The 21873-nt window shown below is 39.3% G+C and overlaps 1 protein-coding gene across 3 annotated transcripts in view; it reads right to left on the bottom strand.

Moving 5' to 3' along the window:
* Positions 1 to 6078: 6078 nt before the first annotated feature.
* Positions 6079 to 21873, bottom strand: part of ZNF112 (zinc finger protein 112) — a 31383-nt gene continuing 15588 nt past the window's right edge. For all 3 annotated transcript variants that reach the window (XM_007997098.3, XM_007997096.3, XM_007997095.3), the window contains 3 exons: positions 20173 to 20299; positions 16416 to 16511; positions 6079 to 9463 (listed from right to left, as the gene is read on the bottom strand). In XM_007997098.3, the coding sequence (XP_007995289.3) occupies positions 6954 to 9463; positions 16416 to 16511; positions 20173 to 20296 (2730 nt within the window). In that variant the 5' untranslated portion in view covers positions 20297 to 20299 and the 3' untranslated portion in view covers positions 6079 to 6953. The remainder of the gene's footprint in view (positions 9464 to 16415; positions 16512 to 20172; positions 20300 to 21873) is intronic.

The raw sequence follows: 21873 nt of genomic DNA, 5'->3' as shown, positions 1-21873 counted from the left end.
TTCTATTTTATATATATATATTTTGCAATATGTGTTGTTGGGGTTTCCTCTCTCTGATTTCTAATCCTTTGGTTTTGTTCACACAGTGAAATATTATTTATCTCACATATCACTGTTAGGGATATTCAGCTGTGTGGGCACTTTTATTGTCTCCAAGGAGGTAAAATCTTACCATAGCCCTAATTGCAGTATCACATAAAGGGTCTGAACACACACATGTATGGATTCTAATGTTAAGACTCTTGCTGTTCTTCAAACCCTTAGATCCCTGTGTTGGGTTGGCTGTTATTAACTTGGCATCACCAACAACCCCTTCTAACAACTTGTCTGTATTGAAGAAGAAAAGCAAGCATCTACCCTTTTCCCAAGATCTCCTTCCCAAGATGGTTTTACATTACAGGCAGCAATGGAGGAGACTGTTATATAACATTTAGCATGTGGAAGACAATGAGAAGAAAAGACCCAACTTAAAATGGGCAAAGAATTTCAATAGGTAGTCCTCCAAAGAAGTGTCCAGTACACACAAATGGCTAATGTAGAGTCCTCCAGTCACCCTCTTTTTCTGTGTCCTGATCAAAAATCACAGAGTGCTTTGACCACTCTGTGACCCAACCAGCTGCACATTTTTCCAGCAGGCTTGAACCCAAACCGGGGCCTTAAACATTTCCAGACATTGACAAAGACTTTATCTCTCCTTCATATTTGAAGGATAACTTTGCTAGGTACAGTATTCTTGGACGATAGTTTTGTTTTTTTGGTTTTTTTGTTTTTCCAGCACTTTGAAAATGTCTCTCCACTTCCTCCTGGCCTGTATGGCTTCTGTTAAGAAGTTTTTTGCCAGATGAATTGGAGCTCCTTTATATGTGATTTGCTTGGTTTTTTTCTTGCTGCTTTTAGAATTCTTTCTGCTTGACCTATGAGAGTTTATTATATGCCTTGGGGTAGTCTTAGTTGGGTCAAATCTGTTTGCTGTTCTATTACTTCCTTGTACCTGCATATTCATCTCTTTCTTAAATTTTGGAAAGTTTTCTGTTATTTTGTTGAATACACTTTCTATTCCTTGCTCTTGCTCAACTCCCTCCTGAACATCGATAATTCTTAGTTTTGGTCATTTGAGGTATTTTCTGTATCTTTCAGGCAATGTTTGCTCTTTTTCCTTCTTTGTTCTCTTCTGTGTATTTACAAATAGCCTGTATTTGAGCTCACTGATTCTTTCTTCTGCTTGATACATTCTGCTATTGAGAGCCTCTAATGCATGTTTCAGTTCAGCAAACATATTTCTCAGTTCCAAGATTTCTGATTTTAAAAAATTATTTTATTCTCTGTTCAGGTTCTCTGATATACTTCTGAATTGCTTTTCTGTGCTATCTTGGAGATTACTGAGTTTCCTTAAAACAGCTCTTCTGTAGTCTTGGTCAGAGTTCACATATTGTCTTCCTGTTAGGATCCGTCACTGGTTCCTTGCTTTGTCCATTTGTGGGACACCATGGCTCCCTGTTTGCTGTTGTTGCTTGTGAATGTGTGTCTGTCTTTGCATCGAATGATTACATATTCCAGTTTTCTCTGTCTGGCTGGTTTTGTTTTTTATTGGATATGGCTCCCTACAGATTCTTTTTATTTTACCTGTTGATTTTCTTCTTTCCTGCTAGGTTACTGACTTCTTTTTGGTACTAGATGGCACATTAACTCCAGGCTTGCCTCAGTTCTAGTAAATAATCATAGTGCCACCCATCCCAAAAGGGGTAGGTCCCACAGAGGATATCCTAGTTGTAAGAAAGCTGGCTAGTGGTTCATGATTGGGGACCTACAGTGTAGTGATGCTGAACAGCCACTCTGATTGTTGTCTCCTTTGGCTGAGTTGCAGAATAGAGTTTCCATGACGGGGGCAATATTCCCACCTCCCTCCTTTGTCTCTGGCTGTCCTCAGGGATATTTCTCTCTTCAGTTACTCCTGATGCTCTCTGTAGGTTGAGTCAGGGACAAGTCTCCTGCCAGGGAACCCAAGATGGTGAGGAGGCTGGTTGTCCACCTTAACATTTTCCAGTGTAGAAACTGTGAGATGGGGAAAATTTTCCACAGTCTTGGTGCCAGGCAGATTAGGGGGAAGGGCATGTGGATAGGAAAGTCCAATTCTCTTACCATCTGCTCAGTTTTTTTCACTTATTTGTATCCTCAGGAACTGTCTCCTTCTATTTGAGTTCTGGGATATTGCTGGTGATAATCTTGGTGCTGTATATTTGTCTTTAGTTTTCTATTGAAAGGAGTGAAGCCAGCTTGCTTCTACATTGCTATTTTTGGAACCAGAATTTAATCTCTACTACTGACTTATGAGTTGTACTTTAAAAAATTTTTAAATGGTTACTCTAGGGCTTAAAATATATTCCTATATTTTTTTCACAGTCTATCTTCAAATCATATTATGCCAATTAATGTATGGAGTACCAACATATACCTCTAATTTCTGCTGGTATATTTCTTTTTTTTTTTTTTTTTTTTTTTTTTTTTTTTTTGAGATGGAGTCTGGCTCTGTTGCCCAGGCTGGAGTGCAGTGGCCGGATCTCAGCTCACTGCAAGCCCCACCTCCCGGGTTCACGCCATTCTCCTGCCTCAGCCTCCTGAGTAGCTGGGAGTACAGGCGCCTGCCACCTCGCCCGGCTAATGTTTTTTGTATTTTAGTAGAGACGGGGTTTCACCGTGTTAGCCAGGATGGTCTCGATCTCCTGACCTCGTGATCCGCCCATCTCGGCCTCCCAAAGTGCTGGGATTACAGGCTTGAGCCACCGCGCCTGGCCTCTGCTGGTATATTTCTAATTTCTGTCTTCCCTGTTTTGCACTGTTCTTACAAAACATCTTACTTTTATATATCCTCTAAATTAATAAAACCTCATTCCTAATTTTGCTTTACTGAATTATATTTTGGAGTAATAAATTATTTTACACTTAAAATGATTGAAATAACTATTTTCATAGTTATGTCTTTTAGTAGATACAAGTCTATTTCTGGTATGCTAAATATCTCTTACAGTGCAGGTCTGCTAACAGTGAATTCTATCAGCTTCCATTCATCTGAAAATGTCTTTATTTCACATACCTTCTGAAAGATTTTTTTCCACCAGGCTTAGAGTTTTGATTGATCATATTTTTTGTTGTTGTTTCTAAATGTTAAAGATATAACTCCATTGTCTTTTGCTTGCATGGTTTGTGATAAGTCTGATGTTTTTCTCATTCTGCTTCTTACATGTAATGTGTCCCTTTCCTCTGTCTGCCATTAATATTTTCTTTGCACTGTCCATCCATTTTTAGCTACTTGACAATAATCTAGTTTTGTTCTTTTGTAAAAAAAAATACTGCTTTGGTATTCTGAGGTTCTTGAATCTGGGTGAAGTCTTATTATTTTTGGAAAATTCTCAGTCATTATCTCTTTAAATATCTTTTCTTCCCATTCTCTCCCCCTGCCCCTGGGTTTCCAAGTATGCAAATATTAGATTTCTATTGTTTTCTTCACACTTTTTCTTTTTGTGTTTTACTTTCTGTGATTTCTATTGACCTATATTCAAGTTCTGACACTTTTCTTAACTATGTTGAGCCTACTCATAAGTCCTTCAAAAGCGTTCTGATAAAAGTAAAAGCAGTAGCATAAATTTTCTTTTCCTAGCATTTCCCATTTGACTATTAAATTTTACTGAAATCCCTATCAGTTCATGCATATTATCTGCCCTTTTCACTGGAGTCTTTAGTACATCAATCAGTTATGTAAAATTCCCCAATATTTCCAAAATATGGTTATCTATAAGTGTGGTTTTATTGATTGGTCTGCTATCTATTGGCAGAAGATTGTTCTCAACTTTTGACCTTGTATTTTTAAAACAAAATGCCAGAAAACATACACAGAACAGTAGAGACTGAAGAAAACATTAATTTTTGCCTAAAACTGGGCACACATGTTCTGCTAGGATGTCAGAGTGGAGTGCTGAATTAATCTTGTCAGGAATTAAGCTGGAATTGGGTTTTGTTGTTGCAATATATATCTTAGTTGTACCACTGGCTTCAAATTTCTCTAGTGCTGTCTTGTGCTTAGGGTGAGAACTGGAGTGCTACAGTTTTCTGTGTTCCTGTTGCCCCATCCTCAGCTTTTGGCCATCCCTTTGCACTGGGGCCACAGAAGGATTCTCCATGTTCTTCCCTTTCCTCATGGTAGCCTGCTGTTGCTTCTCACTAGGAGTAGGCTGGGGACCAGCAGTGTCCTTTGTTGTCTTGGTTAGTCTCAGTTGGTAGTGGGAATCGGAGTGTGAGAGATTCTATGCATTTTGCATTTTAGGGAGCCAGAACCACACAGGACTAAAATGGTAAATATCTCTTCCTTCGGCTGTGAAATAAGAAAGCAGGTGAGGCTGCTATATTGTGAATAATGTGAAGACAAGAATTCACAAGAAAAGAGAGGTGAGAGAATTAAAGGAAAGCAATATAAAATCCCCCTACCTTACCCAGACCCTAGCCTTACACTATCTGTATCTTTTCATTTATATGAACTAAGAAATAGTTTTGGTTTAGGCAACTCTAAATTTTCTGTTACTTAGAACTAAAAGCATTCCAATTGATAAAACCACCATGAGCTCTCCCCTGTAAGTGATGATATCAAAGACATGCTTTAGAAGCCCTGGATTTCTGATGACACTGTGCAACTTGAACCAGCACCTTGAAAGCCAAGTTATGCCAGTGCTTTGGTCACCATATTCATCCAGCAAGGGGAAATCTGATGGAAAAGCTGTGAGCATCAATTTATAAAACTGGATTGCACTAGGACATCCTAGGCAACATGGATTTTGAGACGTAAGGAAATTTCACAGAAATGTAAAGTTACTGGATACCTAATTTATCTGTATTCTCAAAAATCCAGGAAATTTAAAAAATTAACTTCAGGGGGTTTATTCTTTACTGTTGGTCCTAATGTCATACAATGAAACCGAGCAATCATATCATGAGTTCTTAAGTATAAGGGATAATATCAATAGCTGTTCACTGCTTTAGTATAATTGGTAAATGTCCATTACAAATATTTTTAAATAAAGCACAACAAAAAAACTAAGCCAAAAATTTTGCTTTCCAGAGAAAACTATATATATATATAGTATATATATAGTATATATAATAATGAGTAATCTTTCACACATTATCTATAAGCATATATTTGAACATACATGTAAACAGACTTAAATTAGCTGGTTATTATGAACGTACAATCCAGGTTTTAACCAAATAATATGCATGACCCATTCTTGTCATTTTAGAGCTAAATCATACTTTCTGTAGATCTACAGTATAGAACATATAGAAACTTACCCAAATTCATATTGATGGACATTTACTTCCAGCTTAAAACATTACTATCATTGTAAAATCCTCCCTTACTGCTAAAATTGCTTAATTATAAATTACTGTTCTATGATTTCCAGATCGGCATGCACATTTTACATTTTGATACATATGGGTGGCTTAATAAATATTTTGATATATATTAAATGACAAGCTTGTATTTTTCACTTTCACCAACAAAATGCATCTTTTTTTTTTTTGAGACGGAGTCTCACTCTGTCGCCCAGGCTGGAGTACAGTGGCCGGATCTCAGCTCACTGCAAGCTCCGCCTCCCGGGTTTGGGCCATTCTCCTGCCTCAGCCTCCCGAGTAGCTGGGACTGCAGGTGCCCGCCACCTCGCCCGGCTAGTTTTTTGTATTTTTTAGTAGAGACGGGATTTCACCGTGTTAGCCAGGATGGTCTCAATCTCCTGACCTCGTGATCCGCCCGTCTCGGCCTCCCAAAGTGCTAGGATTACAGGCTTGAGCCACTGCACCCGGCCAAAATGCATCATTCTTTAAGACAGACACTAGCAAGTAAATGGCAACTCTATCCTACTAGTCAATACATTGATAAATATGCTTAGAAAAATTCAAGATTTTTCCCCTTTTTTGTGTGTCAGTGGGAGAAGTATGGGAATGGAAAACTTGACAAAATTAAAATCTTTCAAATTTGACCCTGCTTAAGGAGGTGAGAGAAATATGGAGAATAAAAAAAAACAAGTATTGTGATTTTGACATTTATTAAAAAGTATTTGTCATCAGTAACCATTTTGGATACTTGCAAATATTACAGTAAAACTCTGCCTTAACTCACAGGGCAGGAGTAGAAAATCAATTATGTAAAATACAGTGTTCCTTTTTTGCAATATTAACCAGAAACATTGTTTATCAGTTTGTACTGATATTTAAAGTGCGCACATGTGTACATATACACACACACAAAGCTAAACTTCAACAGATGGCATAATGTATAGAGACCAAACATTAAGAAGTGCAGTACATCTCTGCTCAAGATGGAACAAAGGATAGGAACTAACCCCAGTAGGGTTACCATCAAATTAATGTTATTTCAGATCATAATAATGCATATTGTTCTACATTTCAAATATTTACTTGAAATGATTTTATTAAGATTACTTGCAAGATTCCTCTTTCAAATACATTTTAAGTGAAGTTTTAAAAAATGAGCTTAAAAGTTTTCAAACATTTTACCTTTATATACTTTTACTTATTTAGCAAAAAGTACTGAGCACCTACATTGAGTTATGAAATGTCATAGTTTTGTAGACTAGCAATGAACAAAGTCCCTTCTCTCACCAAGTTTACATTCTAGAGAACATGGATTTCGGTATGCTCATCACTGTACTTTTATTAAATTCCTCACCATACTCATATTTTATAAGCCTTAGCTCCTGTGCAATGACTGATGTTAAAGTTCTAACAAAATCCCTCGTGAAACCCCTCTCATTAAATGTCTCTGTTGTGTGGTCTCCCGGCCATTATGAATGTTGAAGTTGGGCAGAAACATTACATTTTAATTTTTAAAAATTCTTTTTCTACAAAAGAACTCTAGTGACTGGAAAATTTCAGCTCCCATTTTAGGACTTCAAAACAAAACAGTCTTCATTTCTGTGTAGATTCTCTGATGAAGGGTAGTCCTTACCAAAGTCTTCGCTTCTATAGAATTTATCACTAGTATGGACTCTCTGATGAATCAGAAGACCTGAGCTCCAACGGAAACCCTTACCACATGCATCACATTTGTATGGTTTCTCTCCTGTGTGGACTCTCTGATGAGCCTGAAGATTTGATCTCTGACTGAAGCCCTTTCCACATACCTCACATTTGTATGGTTTCTCCCCAGTGTGGACTCTGTGATGGGCTTGAAGACTTGAATACCCACTGAAACCCTTACCACACTGTTCACATTTATAGGGTCTCCCTTCTGCATGAACCCTTTGGTGTGCTTGAAGGCGTGAACTCTCACTGAAACCCTTTGTACACACCTCACATTTGTATGGTTTCCCTCCTGTGTGAACCCTCCGATGTGCTTCAAGGCGCGAACTCTGACTAAAGCCCTTCCCACACATCTCACACTTATACGGTTTCACTCTAGTGTGGACTCTCTGATGGCCTTGAAGATACGCTCTCTGACTGAAGCCCTTTCCACATACCTCACATATATAGGGTCTTTCTCCAGAATGGACACTCTGATGACTTTGAAGGTATGATCTCTGACTGAAACTCTTACCACACTCATCACATTGGTATGGCTTCTCTCCCGTGTGGACCCTCTGATGGGCCAAAAGTGTTGAGGCCTTACTGAAGCCTTTACCACATTCTTCACATTTATAGGGTTTTTCCCCTGTGTGAACCCTCTGATGAATTTGAAGATTAAAGCTCCAACTGAACCCCTTCCCACACTCCTCACATTTGAATGGTTTTTCTCCAGTGTGGACTCTCTGATGGCCTTGAAGGTGTGAACTCCGACTGAAGCCCTTCCCACACTCCTCACACTTGTATGGTTTTTCTCCAGTGTGAACTCTCTGATGGCCTTGAAGGTATGAATTTCGACTGAACCCCTTCCCACATTCCTCACATTTATAAGGTTTTTCTCCAGTGTGTACTCTCTGATGGGCTTGAAGATATGAACTCCGACTGAATCCCTTATCACATTCCTCACATTTATAAGGTTTCTCTCCTGTATGGACTCTCTGATGAACGTTTAGAACTGATCTATGATTGAAACCTTTGCCGCATATATTGCATTTGTATGGCTTCTGTCCAGTGTGGACTCTCTGATGATCTTTAAGTTTTGAGCTCCAGTTGAAGCCATTCCCACACTCCTTATGTGGTTTCTCTCCAATGTGAATTTTTGGATGACCTTGAAGATACAAATTATGGCTGAAGCTGTTACCACACACATAGCGTTTATATGGTTGTTCCTTGGTGTGGACTATCTGAAGGTCTTGAAAATGTGAGGCCAGACTGAAGCCATTACCACACTCCTCAGAATTGTAGGAATTCTCTTCCATATGAACCCTATGCTGAATGTCAAGATTTGAACTACAAATGAAACTCTTTCCATACTCTACATCTGTGTATAGTTTCTCTTCAGTGTGGATTTTTTGATGGACTTGAAGACATGAACTCTGATTAAAGACATTCTCATTTTCCTCATACTCATGGGGTTCATCCCTAGTATGGACCCTAAAAATACTATTAAGGTCTAAGCTATGACTGAAGGCTTTCTCATAAATGTTGCGCCTATAGGACATCTCACCTGTGTGGATAAGTTCATAAGTGTTAAGAGGGGAATAGTGATTGAAATTCCCACCATACTCACTACATTTGCGTGGTTTCTCCTCTGTATGCACTCTCTGATAGGATTTCAGATGTGAATTCTCAATATCATCTTCTCTCTGAATATTCTGATGAATGTGAAGAAGTGAACTATAACTACAGCCCTTTCCATGTGAACTGTATGTATAGGGCTTCCCTTTCAAATGGAACTGCTGATGAACTTCAGAGCTGGAGTCATTATTGAAGGCTTTTCTATACCCAGTACATGGATAGGGCTTCTCCTCTGTTTGAATTGAATCCTGATTAAATAATGATACCTTCACGATATCTTCTCCACAGTCATGGCAGCTGTAGTTTTCTTTTCTGTGTACTTCCAGTTTATCATTGTGATGTGAGATCCAACTGACGCTGTCACATTTACAGAAATTATTTTTCATGGAAATTTGCTGACATCTACACTGATAATTACATGACTCTTTCAGATACATTTTTCTCCAAGAATGATGTGCCCTCCAAGATGGATACTCTTGACTTTTTATATAATTGGAGTCATTCCCTATATGAGTCAATATATAGTTCTCATCTTCAGAAATCTGAACTGGTATTCCTGCCCAAACCTGGCAGAGGGAATCACCTTGTTCTTGCAACTGAGAATTCTTCCCTTGAAAAACTTTCAGGAAATCTTGACACCTGATTAACCCACCTGCACTTTGTTGCCAGGTCTGACAGGAGGAAAGCTCTTTGGGGGAAAGGTAGCTTACTGTTACTTCCTGAATACTCTCCATCTTTTGTTGATTCTTCCTTCCTATACGGATAAAGAGAATTCAGACGTGCATGAGTGAATGCTTTATTCAAGAGATTTGAAGATTTTACACTTAGGTCATAACATGAAACTTGAATGAACCAGAGGAAAATTCATGCCACCATTTCTAAGAATACTTACAAAATGCCTCTTCTTTGGCTATACCAGTTACAGGTTGAGTATTCTCAATCCAAAGATCTGAAATCTGAAATGCTCCAAAATCCAAAACTTTTTGAATGTTCTACACGATGTTCAAAGGCAATGCTCATTGAAACATTTCAGATTTCTGATTAGGGATGCTCAACTGGTAAGTATCATGCAAATACTCTAAAATCTGAAAATATTTGAAATACAAAACACTTCTGATCCCAAGCATTTTGGAGAAGGAATATTCAACCTACATACAAATAGCATTTACATAATTCAGGATATTTGTATGCCTCAAAATCATGACGTTGCAGCACAACTTGGACAGCGAACATGATAGCTATGTTCAAAAGGCCTAGTAAAATCATAAACATGGCTGGGTGCAGTGGCTCAAGCCTGTAATCTCAGCACTTTGGGAGGCTGATTCAGGTGGCTCACCTGAAGTCAGAAATTTGAGACCAGCCTGGCCAACATGGTGAAACCCCATCTCTACTAAAAATACAAAAATTAGCCAGCCATGGTGGCGCACACCTGTAGCCCCAGCTACTGGGGAGGCTGAGGCAGGAGAATCGCTTGAACCCGTGAGGCGGAGGTTGCAGTGACCTGAGATCATGCCACTGCACTCCAGCCTGGGCAACAGAATGAGACCCTGTTTCAAAAACACAAAATGCAACAACACAACCATAAACATGTTATCATGGATTTATTATGGGTTTCCAGGAAATCTGAAGGGGAAAAGATGATGTTCTTAAATTCAAAAAAATATAGTTGCAAATGGACAAACGCCTTTTGTCCTAATAACTTTTTCTTTTTTGTCTGGCACATGAACATAATAATGTTGTTCATTTGTAAGGGTATTGTATGCGTTAAATGATATGCTGAAGAAGGTAAACACAGACCTTTACTTTATGCTTGAGGCATCACATATCCTGTCACAAATGAGCTATTTATCCTCATGAGAATAATAAGCTCTTCTAAGTCCCTGTAGGCCATTATAAATTTTAACTCTTTTCAAAAGATATTTCACAATTATCAATGGCCATGGCATAGGTCAAAATGTGAAAGACTGTGACAGAATTCAACTAAAAAAAATCAGAAAAAAATTATGGCACCTGTAGGTGTCCTCTGAGGTGCTCATGAGCCATGAACAAAACTCAATGAATACTGACTTCGGCTTGTGCCATTTTACTGGAAAATTATGTTAATGTTTAGGAAATTTGAGGCACCAGAAGGAGTTGAAGATAGGATATTTGAGTAGAAATATTTTATTACCAAGTTATTAAAGTTCAGATTATAAGCAGACAGCAGATCTTCATATACTAGTGACAAATATCCTCCCTAAGGACAACTGGTTAAACAGGGTTGAATAAATAACATGCACTCTTCTAACACTTAGAAGTAGATTAAGTCTCTATAATATCCAGAAGAAAAGCAGTAAAAGGAATGTTTTTTCATGAATATTATCCTCAAACATAATCCTGCCTTATTTCTTTGTGTTTGTCTGCCTCTCCACACTGGAATGTATTGTCCATGAAAACAAACACTGTTTTGTGCACTGCATTCCTTTCACTGCCAAGTGAACAGTAGTTGCTCAATAAACATTGATGAATAAATCATAGTTTGAGTTGCTCTCACTCATAGAACTAAAAGGGCATGTAACGTAGCTTTTTAAATGGGAAAGGAACTGGTGATGGTGACAACTTTGCTGGAAAGCTGAAAGGCTATAGGAGAGGTAGGGTGACAATTCAGAGTGATACTGCTGATGAGAAAAGCAAAGGTCACAAGAGTCTACTGTGGATGAAATAAAAATGTAAGATCAAAAAGACCAATAGGCAGGGCCTGTGGATTGAGTCTTTCTCATTTTTAAAGTAACTTTTTAAATGGTATAACTTTGAGCCAGGCATGGTAGTGCAATCCTGTAGACCCAGCTACTCAGAAAGCTGAGGCAGGAGAAATGCTTGGGCCCAGGCATCTGAGGATGTAGTGACCTATTAATATAATCACACCTGTGAACAGCCACTGCACTCCAGCCTGGGCAGCATGGCAAGACTCTCTCAAAAAAACCCAAAATGGTGTAATTTTTCTTGAATAAAATCTTCCCTGTGAGCCCTACCCTATCCCAACTTTTAAAAAAGGAAAAAAGAAAAGGCCACATTGATGACTCTGTGTCACTAGGTTCTGGGGCAGCACACTGATTGTGGGACAACACTTCAAGGTATGTCCATAGGTATGCATCTTGGTACTTTAAAAGCACATTTACTGAGGTCTTTGCCTTCTCAAAAGCAAAGCTTTCAGTTATTATAATGATATTTTATCATATAATGATGAAATGAAGGGATATATTATAGGAGGCATATCAGATAAAGTATATAGCTTATATGTGAGAAGTTTGAGCTTCCAGCTTGGGTTAATCATAATCCCTGTAGTTTTGTTTTACTATTATAAAAAACACTCAATACACATCCATAAAGATACAGTGGAGTATGTCCTGTCTTTTGGGACTGATATAGTGGCTTGAGAACATGAAAGCAGCTTGTTAGTCTAAACCCAATTTCTTACAAAGCAACTGCTTCAATGCAAATTAGTACATAATTCATGATATAAAAATCTCTCAAATATATAAGAGATTAAAGTTTCTCTCTGACCAGTGGGTTTTGCAATGTTAGGGACATAGAGGAAGAAAAAAAACAAAAGGTCATTTCACTTTGTTTCAAATTCTTCTAAAAAGGACCACACACGTTAACAACATTAATTTCCTTTAGTCAATGGTACAGACTGAAACACCTTGTTACTTTATTTAAATATCTCAACATTTAAGTTATATTTCAATATCAATGGTAGAGTGGTAATAAGAAATCATGTTAAGCTTATAAATGAACTTTATTTGATGGAGAAAATAAGCATGACAAAAGATGACAAAGACCTCATTTGAGGTAAGAAGGTTGAGAATTTATTACGTCTTCATAGCAATCCTGCTTTAGCACTCAGAGGTTGAGAAAGTCAATCATTCAAGCATCCCAAATCGATCAATTCAATAAGAAAGGTGCTATATTTGTCATAAAAACAAATAATTCCTTTGAATTTAATACTTAGCTATAAGGAACTCAGAGAAAAAAAACCTTTATGTCTTCTTCTTTTTCTTCTCCTTTAACAAAAGCTAAGTGAGAACATCAGCTCAGGTAACCCAGTTGAGATCACCTTCCATTCTTACTTTGCTTTTAGATAGAGAAACTAAGGCATTTTTGTGGGCACTACAAGGTATAGTGGTGACAATGTTTAGATCACAAATATTTAAGCTGCAAAAATATTTTGACTCCTTTCTTAACCACTGATATGGTTTTGCTCTGCATCCCCACCCAAATCTCATGTTGAATTGTAATTCACAATGTTGGAGTTGAGGCCTGTGGGAGGTGATTGGATCATGGGGGTGCTTTCTAATGGTTTAGCACCATCCCCTAAGTGCTGTCTCATGAGATCTGGTTGTTTGAAAGTGTGTAGCACTCCCCACCCTCTTTCTCTTCCTCTTTCTCTGCCATGTAAAACATGCCTCCTTCCCCTTCACCATCCACCATAATTGTAAGTTTCCTGAGGCCTCCCCAGCCATGCTTCCTGTATAGCCTACGGAACTGTGAGTCAAGTAAACCTCTTTTCTTTATAAATTACCCAGTCTCAGGTAGTTCTTTACAGCAATGGGAGAATGGATGAATAAATAAAATTGGTACCAGAAAAGTGGGGCATTGCTATAAAGATATCTGAAAATGTGGAAGTCAATTTGGAAATAGGTAATGGGTAGAGGTTGTAATAATTTGGAGGGTTCAGAAGAAGACAGGAAGATGAGGGAAAGTTTGGAACCTCCTAGAGAATTGTTACATGGTTTTAAACAAAATACTGGCCGGGCGCGGTGGCTCAAGCCTGTAATCCCAGCACTTTGGGAGGCTGAGATGGGCGGATCACGAGGTCAGGAGATCGAGACCATCCTGGCTAACACGGTGAAACCCCGTCTCTACTAAAAACACACACACACAAAAAAACTAGCCGGGCGAAGTGGCGGGCGCCTGTAGTCCCAGCTACTCGGGAGGCTGAGGCAGGAGAATGGCGTAAACCCGGGAGGCGGAGCTTGCAGTGAGCTGAGATCCGGCCACTGCACTCCAGCCCAGGCGACAGAGCAAGACTCCGTCTCAAAAATAAAAAATAAAAAAAAAATAAACAAAATACTGATAATGATATGGACAATGAAGTCCAGGCTGAGGTGGTTTCAGATGGAGATGAGAAAGTTATTGGGAACTGGTACTGGTGATATATTTAGATATATTTAGGTTTGTAAATGCATTTATACATTTTCCCAACACTGGTGCTATGCTTTAGCAAAGAGACTGGCAGCATTATGCCCCTGCTCCAAAGATCTGTGGAACTTTGAACTTGATAGAGATGATTTAGGCTATCTGGTGGAAGAAATTTCTAAGCAGCAAAGCATTCAAGATGTGGTCTGGCTGCTTCTAACAGCATATGTTCATATTCATGGGCAAAAAGATTATCTAAAACTGGAACTTATATTTAAAAAAGAAGCAGAGCATAAAAGTTTGGAAAATTTGCAGCCTGACCCTGTGATAGAAAAGAAAAATCTATTTTCTGGGGAGAAATTTAAGGCTTCAGAAATTTGCCTAAGTAAAGAGGAGCTGAATGTTAATAGCCAAGACAATGGGGAAAATGCCTCCAGGGCATTTCAGAGCCGGTCATGGCAGTCCCTCCCATCACAGACCTGAAGGCCCAGGAGGAAAAAATAGTTTTGTGGGCTAGACCCAGGGCCTTGCTGTTTTCTACAGCTTAAGGACATGGCACCCTGCATTGTAGCTGCTCCAGTTCCAACCATGGCTAAAAGGGGCCAAGGTATAGCTCAGGCTATTGCTTCAGAAGTTGCAAACCCCAAGCCTTGGCAGCTTCCACATGCTGTTGGGCCTGTGGGTATGCAGATAGCAAGAGCTGAGGCTTGGGAACCTCTGCCCAGATTTCAGAGGATTTATAGAAACACTTGGATGTTCAGGCAGAAGTCTGCTGCAGGGGTGGAGCCCTCATGGAGAACCTCTACTAGGTCAATGGAGAGGGGAAATGTGGGGCTGAAGCCCCCAGAATCCCCACTGAGGCACTGCTTAGTAGAGCTGTGAGAAGAGGGACACTGTCCTCCAGACCCTAGACCCACCAACAGCTTGCACCATGTGCCTGGAAAAGATGCAGGCACTCAATGCCAGCTCATGAAAATAGCCAAGTGGGCTATACGCTACAGAGCCACAGGGGCAAAGCCTTGAGAGTTCATCCCTTGCATCAGCATGGCCTGGATGTGAGACATGGAGTCAAAGGAGATTATTTTGGAGCTTTGAGATTTAATGACTGCCCTGCTGGGTTTCAGACTGGCATGGGGCCTGTAGCCCCTTTGTTTTGGCTGATTTCTCCCTTTTGGAATGGGGGCATTTACCCAGAGGCTGTACCCCCATTGTATCTTGGAAGTAACTAGCTTGTTTATTAGAATGTTATGCATACATTACAAAAACAAGTTATAATCTTAGACTGGGAGGGATTTCCCCAAGGTAATGGCAAAGAAGAAAAATTAGTATATTAAAAATAAGAATATACATATCAAATTTTTACATTACTATGAGGTATATGATCATATTAGTATATGTAAAAAAAATTGAGGTATTTTAAAAGGTGACATTATGTTCCAGCTGACAGTATCAGGAAGATAGATTGGCACGGCATGGGCTCAGCCTGTTTTTGTACAACCCAGGAGCCAAGAGTGCTTTCTACATTTTCAAAGTAGTGTAAGAAAAACAAAGACTATGTGACAAAGAGCACATGCAGCCAGGAAAACCTAAAGTATTTAATACTGGGACTTTTAGAGAAAAAGTTTAACTCCTACTCTCAAGGGTCATGTAGGACCCTGAATCTTGACCAAGATGGAAACAAACAATTATAGAAGTAAGTTAATTTGTTTTGAATTTTTTGTTGACTCTTTCTTCTTACCCAGCAGCATTCTTAGCTACACAGTTGCGACAGTGGCTTTTGATGTCAGTCTTGAGGACTCAAGAAACTATCAAAATGTTTCAATTCACACAAATGTCCAACTTGAAAATTCTACTTTAAGACTGTGGCTATGTCAAGAGACTGTTTCGGTCGAGAGTATGGGACAGAATGGGAAGATAAGAAGCTGAACATAAGAATACAAGCGTGTCTCACTTGAAAATTCTGCATGAGGAAGACCAGTTATAATGTTGGCATTGGTCATTTTTGATACTTACTTCAGCTGATTGGCTATTCTTATCTTTTAGGATTAATGGCTATCCATCTATGAATACCCAAGGACAGCTAAGCAGTCAGAACAGGTATCCATCAGATGAGAAACAGTATTCTAGAATATCCTTCAATTACACAGATTTATTCTACACCTATTAGCTGCCTCAAAGTGAATGGAAGAGAACAAAGATCATTCATCTATTACCCAATTCATTCAGAGAGAAAAGCAAGTCAAGGAAACTGACACAGAAGCATAATTGAGAGGTCTGAGGGGTAATCATGGGGCAGTGCCTCTGAAAGAGACTGAATGAGCAAAAACAAACAATAGTAGGTGAATATGGAAAGTGAGAGGAGGTTGAGGGGACAAATACCTTAGGACCTAATAGGCCACTTTAAGTGCTTTAAACTTACTATGTGTGAAATGGGGAACCACAGGAAAGTTTAAACAGAGAAGTGATGTGTTCTGACTCGTTCTAGAAGGGGCTCCATGGCTGTTGTGTTCCTGCAGCACAGTTCTTACCTGAACACCCATCTTTTGGGGTTTCCATCTCCACCAACAAAAGCTTTTCTTCTCTCTCCAACTGGTATATTAGGTCTGGCTTGAAGGGCTGATGTGCTGTAAAGAAGGCAAGGAGAGCAAAAGTTTTTAAGTTTGATGACATTCAGTTGGTCAAAACTAGACAAAAAGGTATACACAGACAAGTGTGACTCCCCCACATCCCTTCCACCCTGTTACCTTCCACTCACTCTAAGAAACTAACTTCATGATTTTCTTTTTTTGAAATAGGCTCTTACTCTTCTGCCCATGCCAGCATGCAGTGGCATGATCATGGCTTACAACAACTGCAGCCTCAACCTCCTGAGCTCAAGCAATCCTCCCACCTAAGCCTCCAGAGTAGCTGGGACCATGGGTGTGCATCATTATGCCCAGTTAAATTTTTTGTAGAGACAGGGTCTCCCTATGTTGCCCAGGCTGGTCTTGAACTCCTGGGTTCAAGCAATCCTCTTGTCTTGGCCTCCCAAAGTGCTGAGATTACAGGTGTGAGCCACTGTGCCTGGCCATTGTTTTGGTTAAACCTTCCTTCTTGTGTTTCTTCTTATAAAAGTAAGTATATATATATATGTCTGTACCCACACACTGTCTATTTACTTATTTTACCTTCTTTCTTAAATGAATTGTAGTATACTATTAATATTCTTTTGGACTTGGCTATTTTTAGGGAAAATTCCTAGAAATGGGTTGCTGGGGAAGGGGAAATACCTAGCTTTGTTAGATACTGTCAACTTGCCCTCCCTAAGGGTTGAATCAATTTGCATTCTTCCTTTCAATGCATGAGAGTTCCTCATTCCCCACATCTTTGCCAAAAAATGTATATTGTTACGTTTTTGAATTTTTGCCAATTTCACGGGTGAGAAATGGCATTTCAGTATAACTGTAATGAACATTTCTTTTGCAATAAACTGAACATCTATTCATATGCATACATATTTATATGTGTGTATATGTGTATGTATATATACACATACACACACACACACACATCCTAGCTCCATGTTCTGAGACAAAGAAACGTAGATACTACAATGACCATACCTAGCATCCAGACTTTGACATTAAATACCATTCCCCAGTAAAAAAACAAAAACAAAATATGGATAATTGCAGAGCCAAGGCAAAGTACAGATGAGCACAAAATATCGTGCTCTGCCAATAAAGTAAGAAAGTGCTCAAAAAAAAAAAATTGTGGACATGTTACAAGATCACAGGAGCCAGCTTAAAGAGGCAAAACTTGGGACAATTTTAACATCTAAAAAATTACAGTAATAAACTATAAACCTTTAAAAATTTTCACAAATCCCTACCAATAACAAATGAATTGATGCTTGAGAGGTGGGGCACTCTTGTTGACTGCAAGTTTATGCCAGGTGCTGGCTGCTAAATGTGGAGGTGAAGTTAGAAAAATCGTCATTTTGTAACCGTCATGATAAGGACCAGATAAGGCAAGATCATCACCGGGTGCTAAATCTACAGGAAAATACTTGTGTTACCCTATGATTACAAATGGGAAAAAAAAAAAAAAAAAAGCAGTAATTATATAGTGGGGAAACTGCATAACATCGTGACTGAGTAAGCAAAGTTAACACCACCTTTGAGGGACAAATGACTTCATGTGCCTCCAGATGTGATTCCCTCAAAAGTGCACACTCTACCTACGTAGAGTTCCTGCTGCATGGATCATCTGAATCTAATTTTGTGGAATCATTAGGAATGTTCTATTAAAAATAAGGGAAGAGGTGATAATGTTCTTCAAAAATGTTACTGTCATGAAAGACGAAGAAATGCTGTGGAAATGTTCTAAATTAAAGAAGGCTAAAGAGACAGAACTAGACTGTAGACTAGATCCTGTTCTGGAGTGAGAAAAACAAGCTTTAAAGAATAAAATTAGGCCGGGCGCGGTGGCTCATGCCTGTAATCCCAGCACTTTGGGAGGCCGAGGCGGGCAGATCACCTGAGGCCAGGAGTTTGAGACCAGCGTGGCCAACATGGTGAAACCTCATCTCTACTAAAAATATAAAAATTAGCTGGGCATGGTAGTAGATGCCTCTAGTCTGTTGGGCCTGTGGGTATGCAGATAGCAAGAGCTGAGGCTTGGGAACCTCTGCCCAGATTTCAGAGGATTTATAGAAACACTTGGATGTTCAGGCAGAAGTCTGCTGCAGGGGTGGAGCCCTCATGGAGAACCTCTACTAGGTCAATTAGCTGGGCGTGGTAGTAGATGCCTCTAGTCTCAGCTATAGGTGGCTGAGACACAAGAATCACTTGAACCTGGGAGGCAGAGGTTTCAGTGAGCTGAGATTGCACTACTGCACTCCACCCTGGGCAACAGAGTGAGACTGTGTCTCAATAGAAAACAAAATTGATATATATATATATATAAAATATATATATAATTGGCTTTATGGATAACATTACAGCATAAATGATAAATAAGATAAAAGCATTATACCTATCCTGAGAATAGGTAAGAGAATATTCCTCTTTTTCTAAAACAGACTGTGCAGTAAAGGAAAGAATTAATCTTGTCCAAAGAGAGATTTGGATTTAGCCTTTGGCTTCTGGAAGGTAATCTCTAAGTCCCTGGAATATTCTGCCCAATTAGAGTGTCTTTTGTTTACCCAGAAGCCTTGGGCCACACACCAGATAATTAAACAACTGATTTACAGTGGGGGCTTTGAGCCACGTGGTATTAGCTTAATCTCTGGAGAAACTGGAATCTAAGAGCAGCCACCCAAGTGGTCAATCATATCTAGGGAACTAAGCTCCAACAAAAACTCTGGACACTAAGGCTCGAATGAGCCTCTCTGGCTGGCAATGCTCCTTGTGTATTGTCACACATCGCTGATGGGAAGAGTCAGTGCTGTCCACAACTCCACCGAAGATGACAAGTGGAAGCCGACACCTGGAACACTCATGGACTCTGCTCCCTGGGCCTCTTCCCTAAGCTGACTTTAATCTGATTCCTTTCCCTGTAATGAATCATTAACCGTGAGGACAACTGCTTTCAGTGAGTTCTGTGAGTCCTTCTAGCGAATTATTGAGCCTGAGTGTGGGGCTCAATACTCTTGGGTCTTGGGGACTCCTAATCTTGCAATTGGTATCAGAGGTAAGAGGGAACTTGGGGACTCCTGAACTCTGCATATACACTGAAGTATTTAGAGAAAAACAGTCATGGTATATTCACTACCCTCAAGTGGTTCAGAAAAAGATAACGACTATAATATTTTTTCATATACATACATAAGTACGTATGGAGAGACAAAGAACATGAACATAAATGATAGAGCAAATAGGGTAAAATGTTATTAGAGGTGAATCTAGGTAGAATCTCGGTGAATCTATATGGGTATTCTTGTCCTTTTTTAAGTTTTCAGTGAGTTTAAAGTTATTTACAAATACATTATTTTTTTAAAAAACCCTTCTAAACAGTCAAGTTCATCAACAGTTACTGGTGCCCTGAAAAAAAAACTTACTAATCTGAAATAACTTACTAAACTGTTAGATGGCAAATCAATGAAGCAGGACCATATTTACTATTCCAAGGACAGACTGGAGAGAACCGTCAGAAACATCTTGTCTGTGCTGCACAGGGATTATTAGGACTCTCAGGCACCCAATCTCAGAGAATAATTTCAGGGGCTTCAGAGTTTCTAACAATTGAGCACACAAAGACACCCCAGGAGACTGCCGTTGAGTTACCAAGAGCACCTATCCTCACCTACTAAGAGCAGGTTCCTGAAGTTCTCCAGCATCACATCTCGGTACAGCTTCCTCTGGACAGAGTCCAGCAGCCCCAGCTCCTCCTCGGTGAAGACCACAGCCACGTCCTTGAATGTCACCATCTCCTACCATGCCAAACACATGCACACTAAGTTTACAGAAGAAGGGCAGTGCTGAGAAGGTGTAAAGGATGGGAAGCTGTTCTGGAGTCTGGGCAACTTGAATCAAATTTGCAGTTCTCTTCTGTTTGCCTTCTTTAATGCTAATACCATTCACCAAAAGGGCTGCAAGAAAAGAAATCCTTACACTTTAAAATTACTTCCTTTTGTTAGCACTTATAAGTAAGCCTCTGGAACTCTGTTGCACCCTAGGTTACCAATATTTTAAATTGTATTAATAATGTTATTTGCTCCACAAAAGCTTTAGTTCTAACAGTGACTGGTGCTACCTGTTTCTCCTCATTTGCACATACATATCACTTATTTAATTTGCCAGATTAACAGGGTATCAGTCATCCTTACTGCTCAAATGTGTAGCTCATCCTCTGTGCTCATCTGGAGACTGTTGCAGTGATGGGCACAGCTCTGGAGCCTGACTGCCTGTGTCTGGATCTGGGCGCTCTGCCCAATGCTAGCTCTATGATCTTGGACAAGTTTCCTTCCTTCTCATTTGTATGGTGAAACTTATCCCATAGAGTCCTAGTAATAAAATGAATGACCACATGTAAAGCATTGAAAAGCAGTGCCTGGCACACAGTAAGTACCCAACAAATGTTAGCTACATTATTAATATTTTCATCGTATCTTCTATCCCATTTCTGGGCTGCAAAGTAATTCAGAAAACTAATGGTGTAGAATATAATGATCTGATCCAACTAATGCGCACTTAGTTTGAGGTTACCTATACGAACAATGTTGCAAAAACAATCTTTTGCGTTGACGTTAGCCTCTGGAATTCTGTTGATTATCTCCTCAAAATAAACAGCAAAAAGTAAAAATGGCAATGCTGAAGAATAATGACCTTTAAAGTTCTGAAATCATAATGGCAGGTGTTTTCCCAAGACAGATTTTTGCCTTCCATCTTAGCCTTCTTCCAAGAGAGTATAAATCCTAGTCAACACTGGATATGAAAGCTTTTTAAAAAAACCTTTCATAATCTCACGAGTAAATTTGGGAAGTAAAAACCAGTTATTAAAAAACTTCTCACAAACTTATTAGGAATAAAGTTCATTCTCTTTGCACACATTTGCCGTTCATCTCTATTTCTTGTTTTGTAATAATAGTTCATTTGGGGGACAATGAGGTCTTTTCTTCCATGGACGTTGTAAATATTTTTCATTCCACTTTGCTGTCTTGTAACTTTTTGCTGTCGGATAATTTTAAATTTTTAAATGAACAACTGTTCATTCCCATATTTCTTCTGGCTGCAGTTCTGAGCATAATAACTTCAGCTCTAAATGCAGAACTCTGCTTTGGTTTGATGTGCTTTGCTTTTTTGTCAGTCTTTCCACCCCAGTGATATGCCTGAAACACTTGACCCAGAAGGCAAAGGCTTTAGAGTTGGCCAGATGTTTATCTTCCTGTATGAACGTGAACCTCTTATCTTCAAGGTAACAGTGCAAATGACTCTACGGTCCCCCTCTAACAGTCATCTGCGGCCATGAATAGTGTGACAGATGCAGAGTGCCTATACATCCTAT

Source organism: Chlorocebus sabaeus, chromosome 6 (genome assembly GCF_047675955.1).
Source record: "Chlorocebus sabaeus isolate Y175 chromosome 6, mChlSab1.0.hap1, whole genome shotgun sequence".
NCBI lineage: Eukaryota > Metazoa > Chordata > Mammalia > Primates > Cercopithecidae > Chlorocebus > Chlorocebus sabaeus.
Note: the sequence above shows the minus strand (reverse complement) of the source record. Positions and strands in the feature narration are given on the sequence as shown.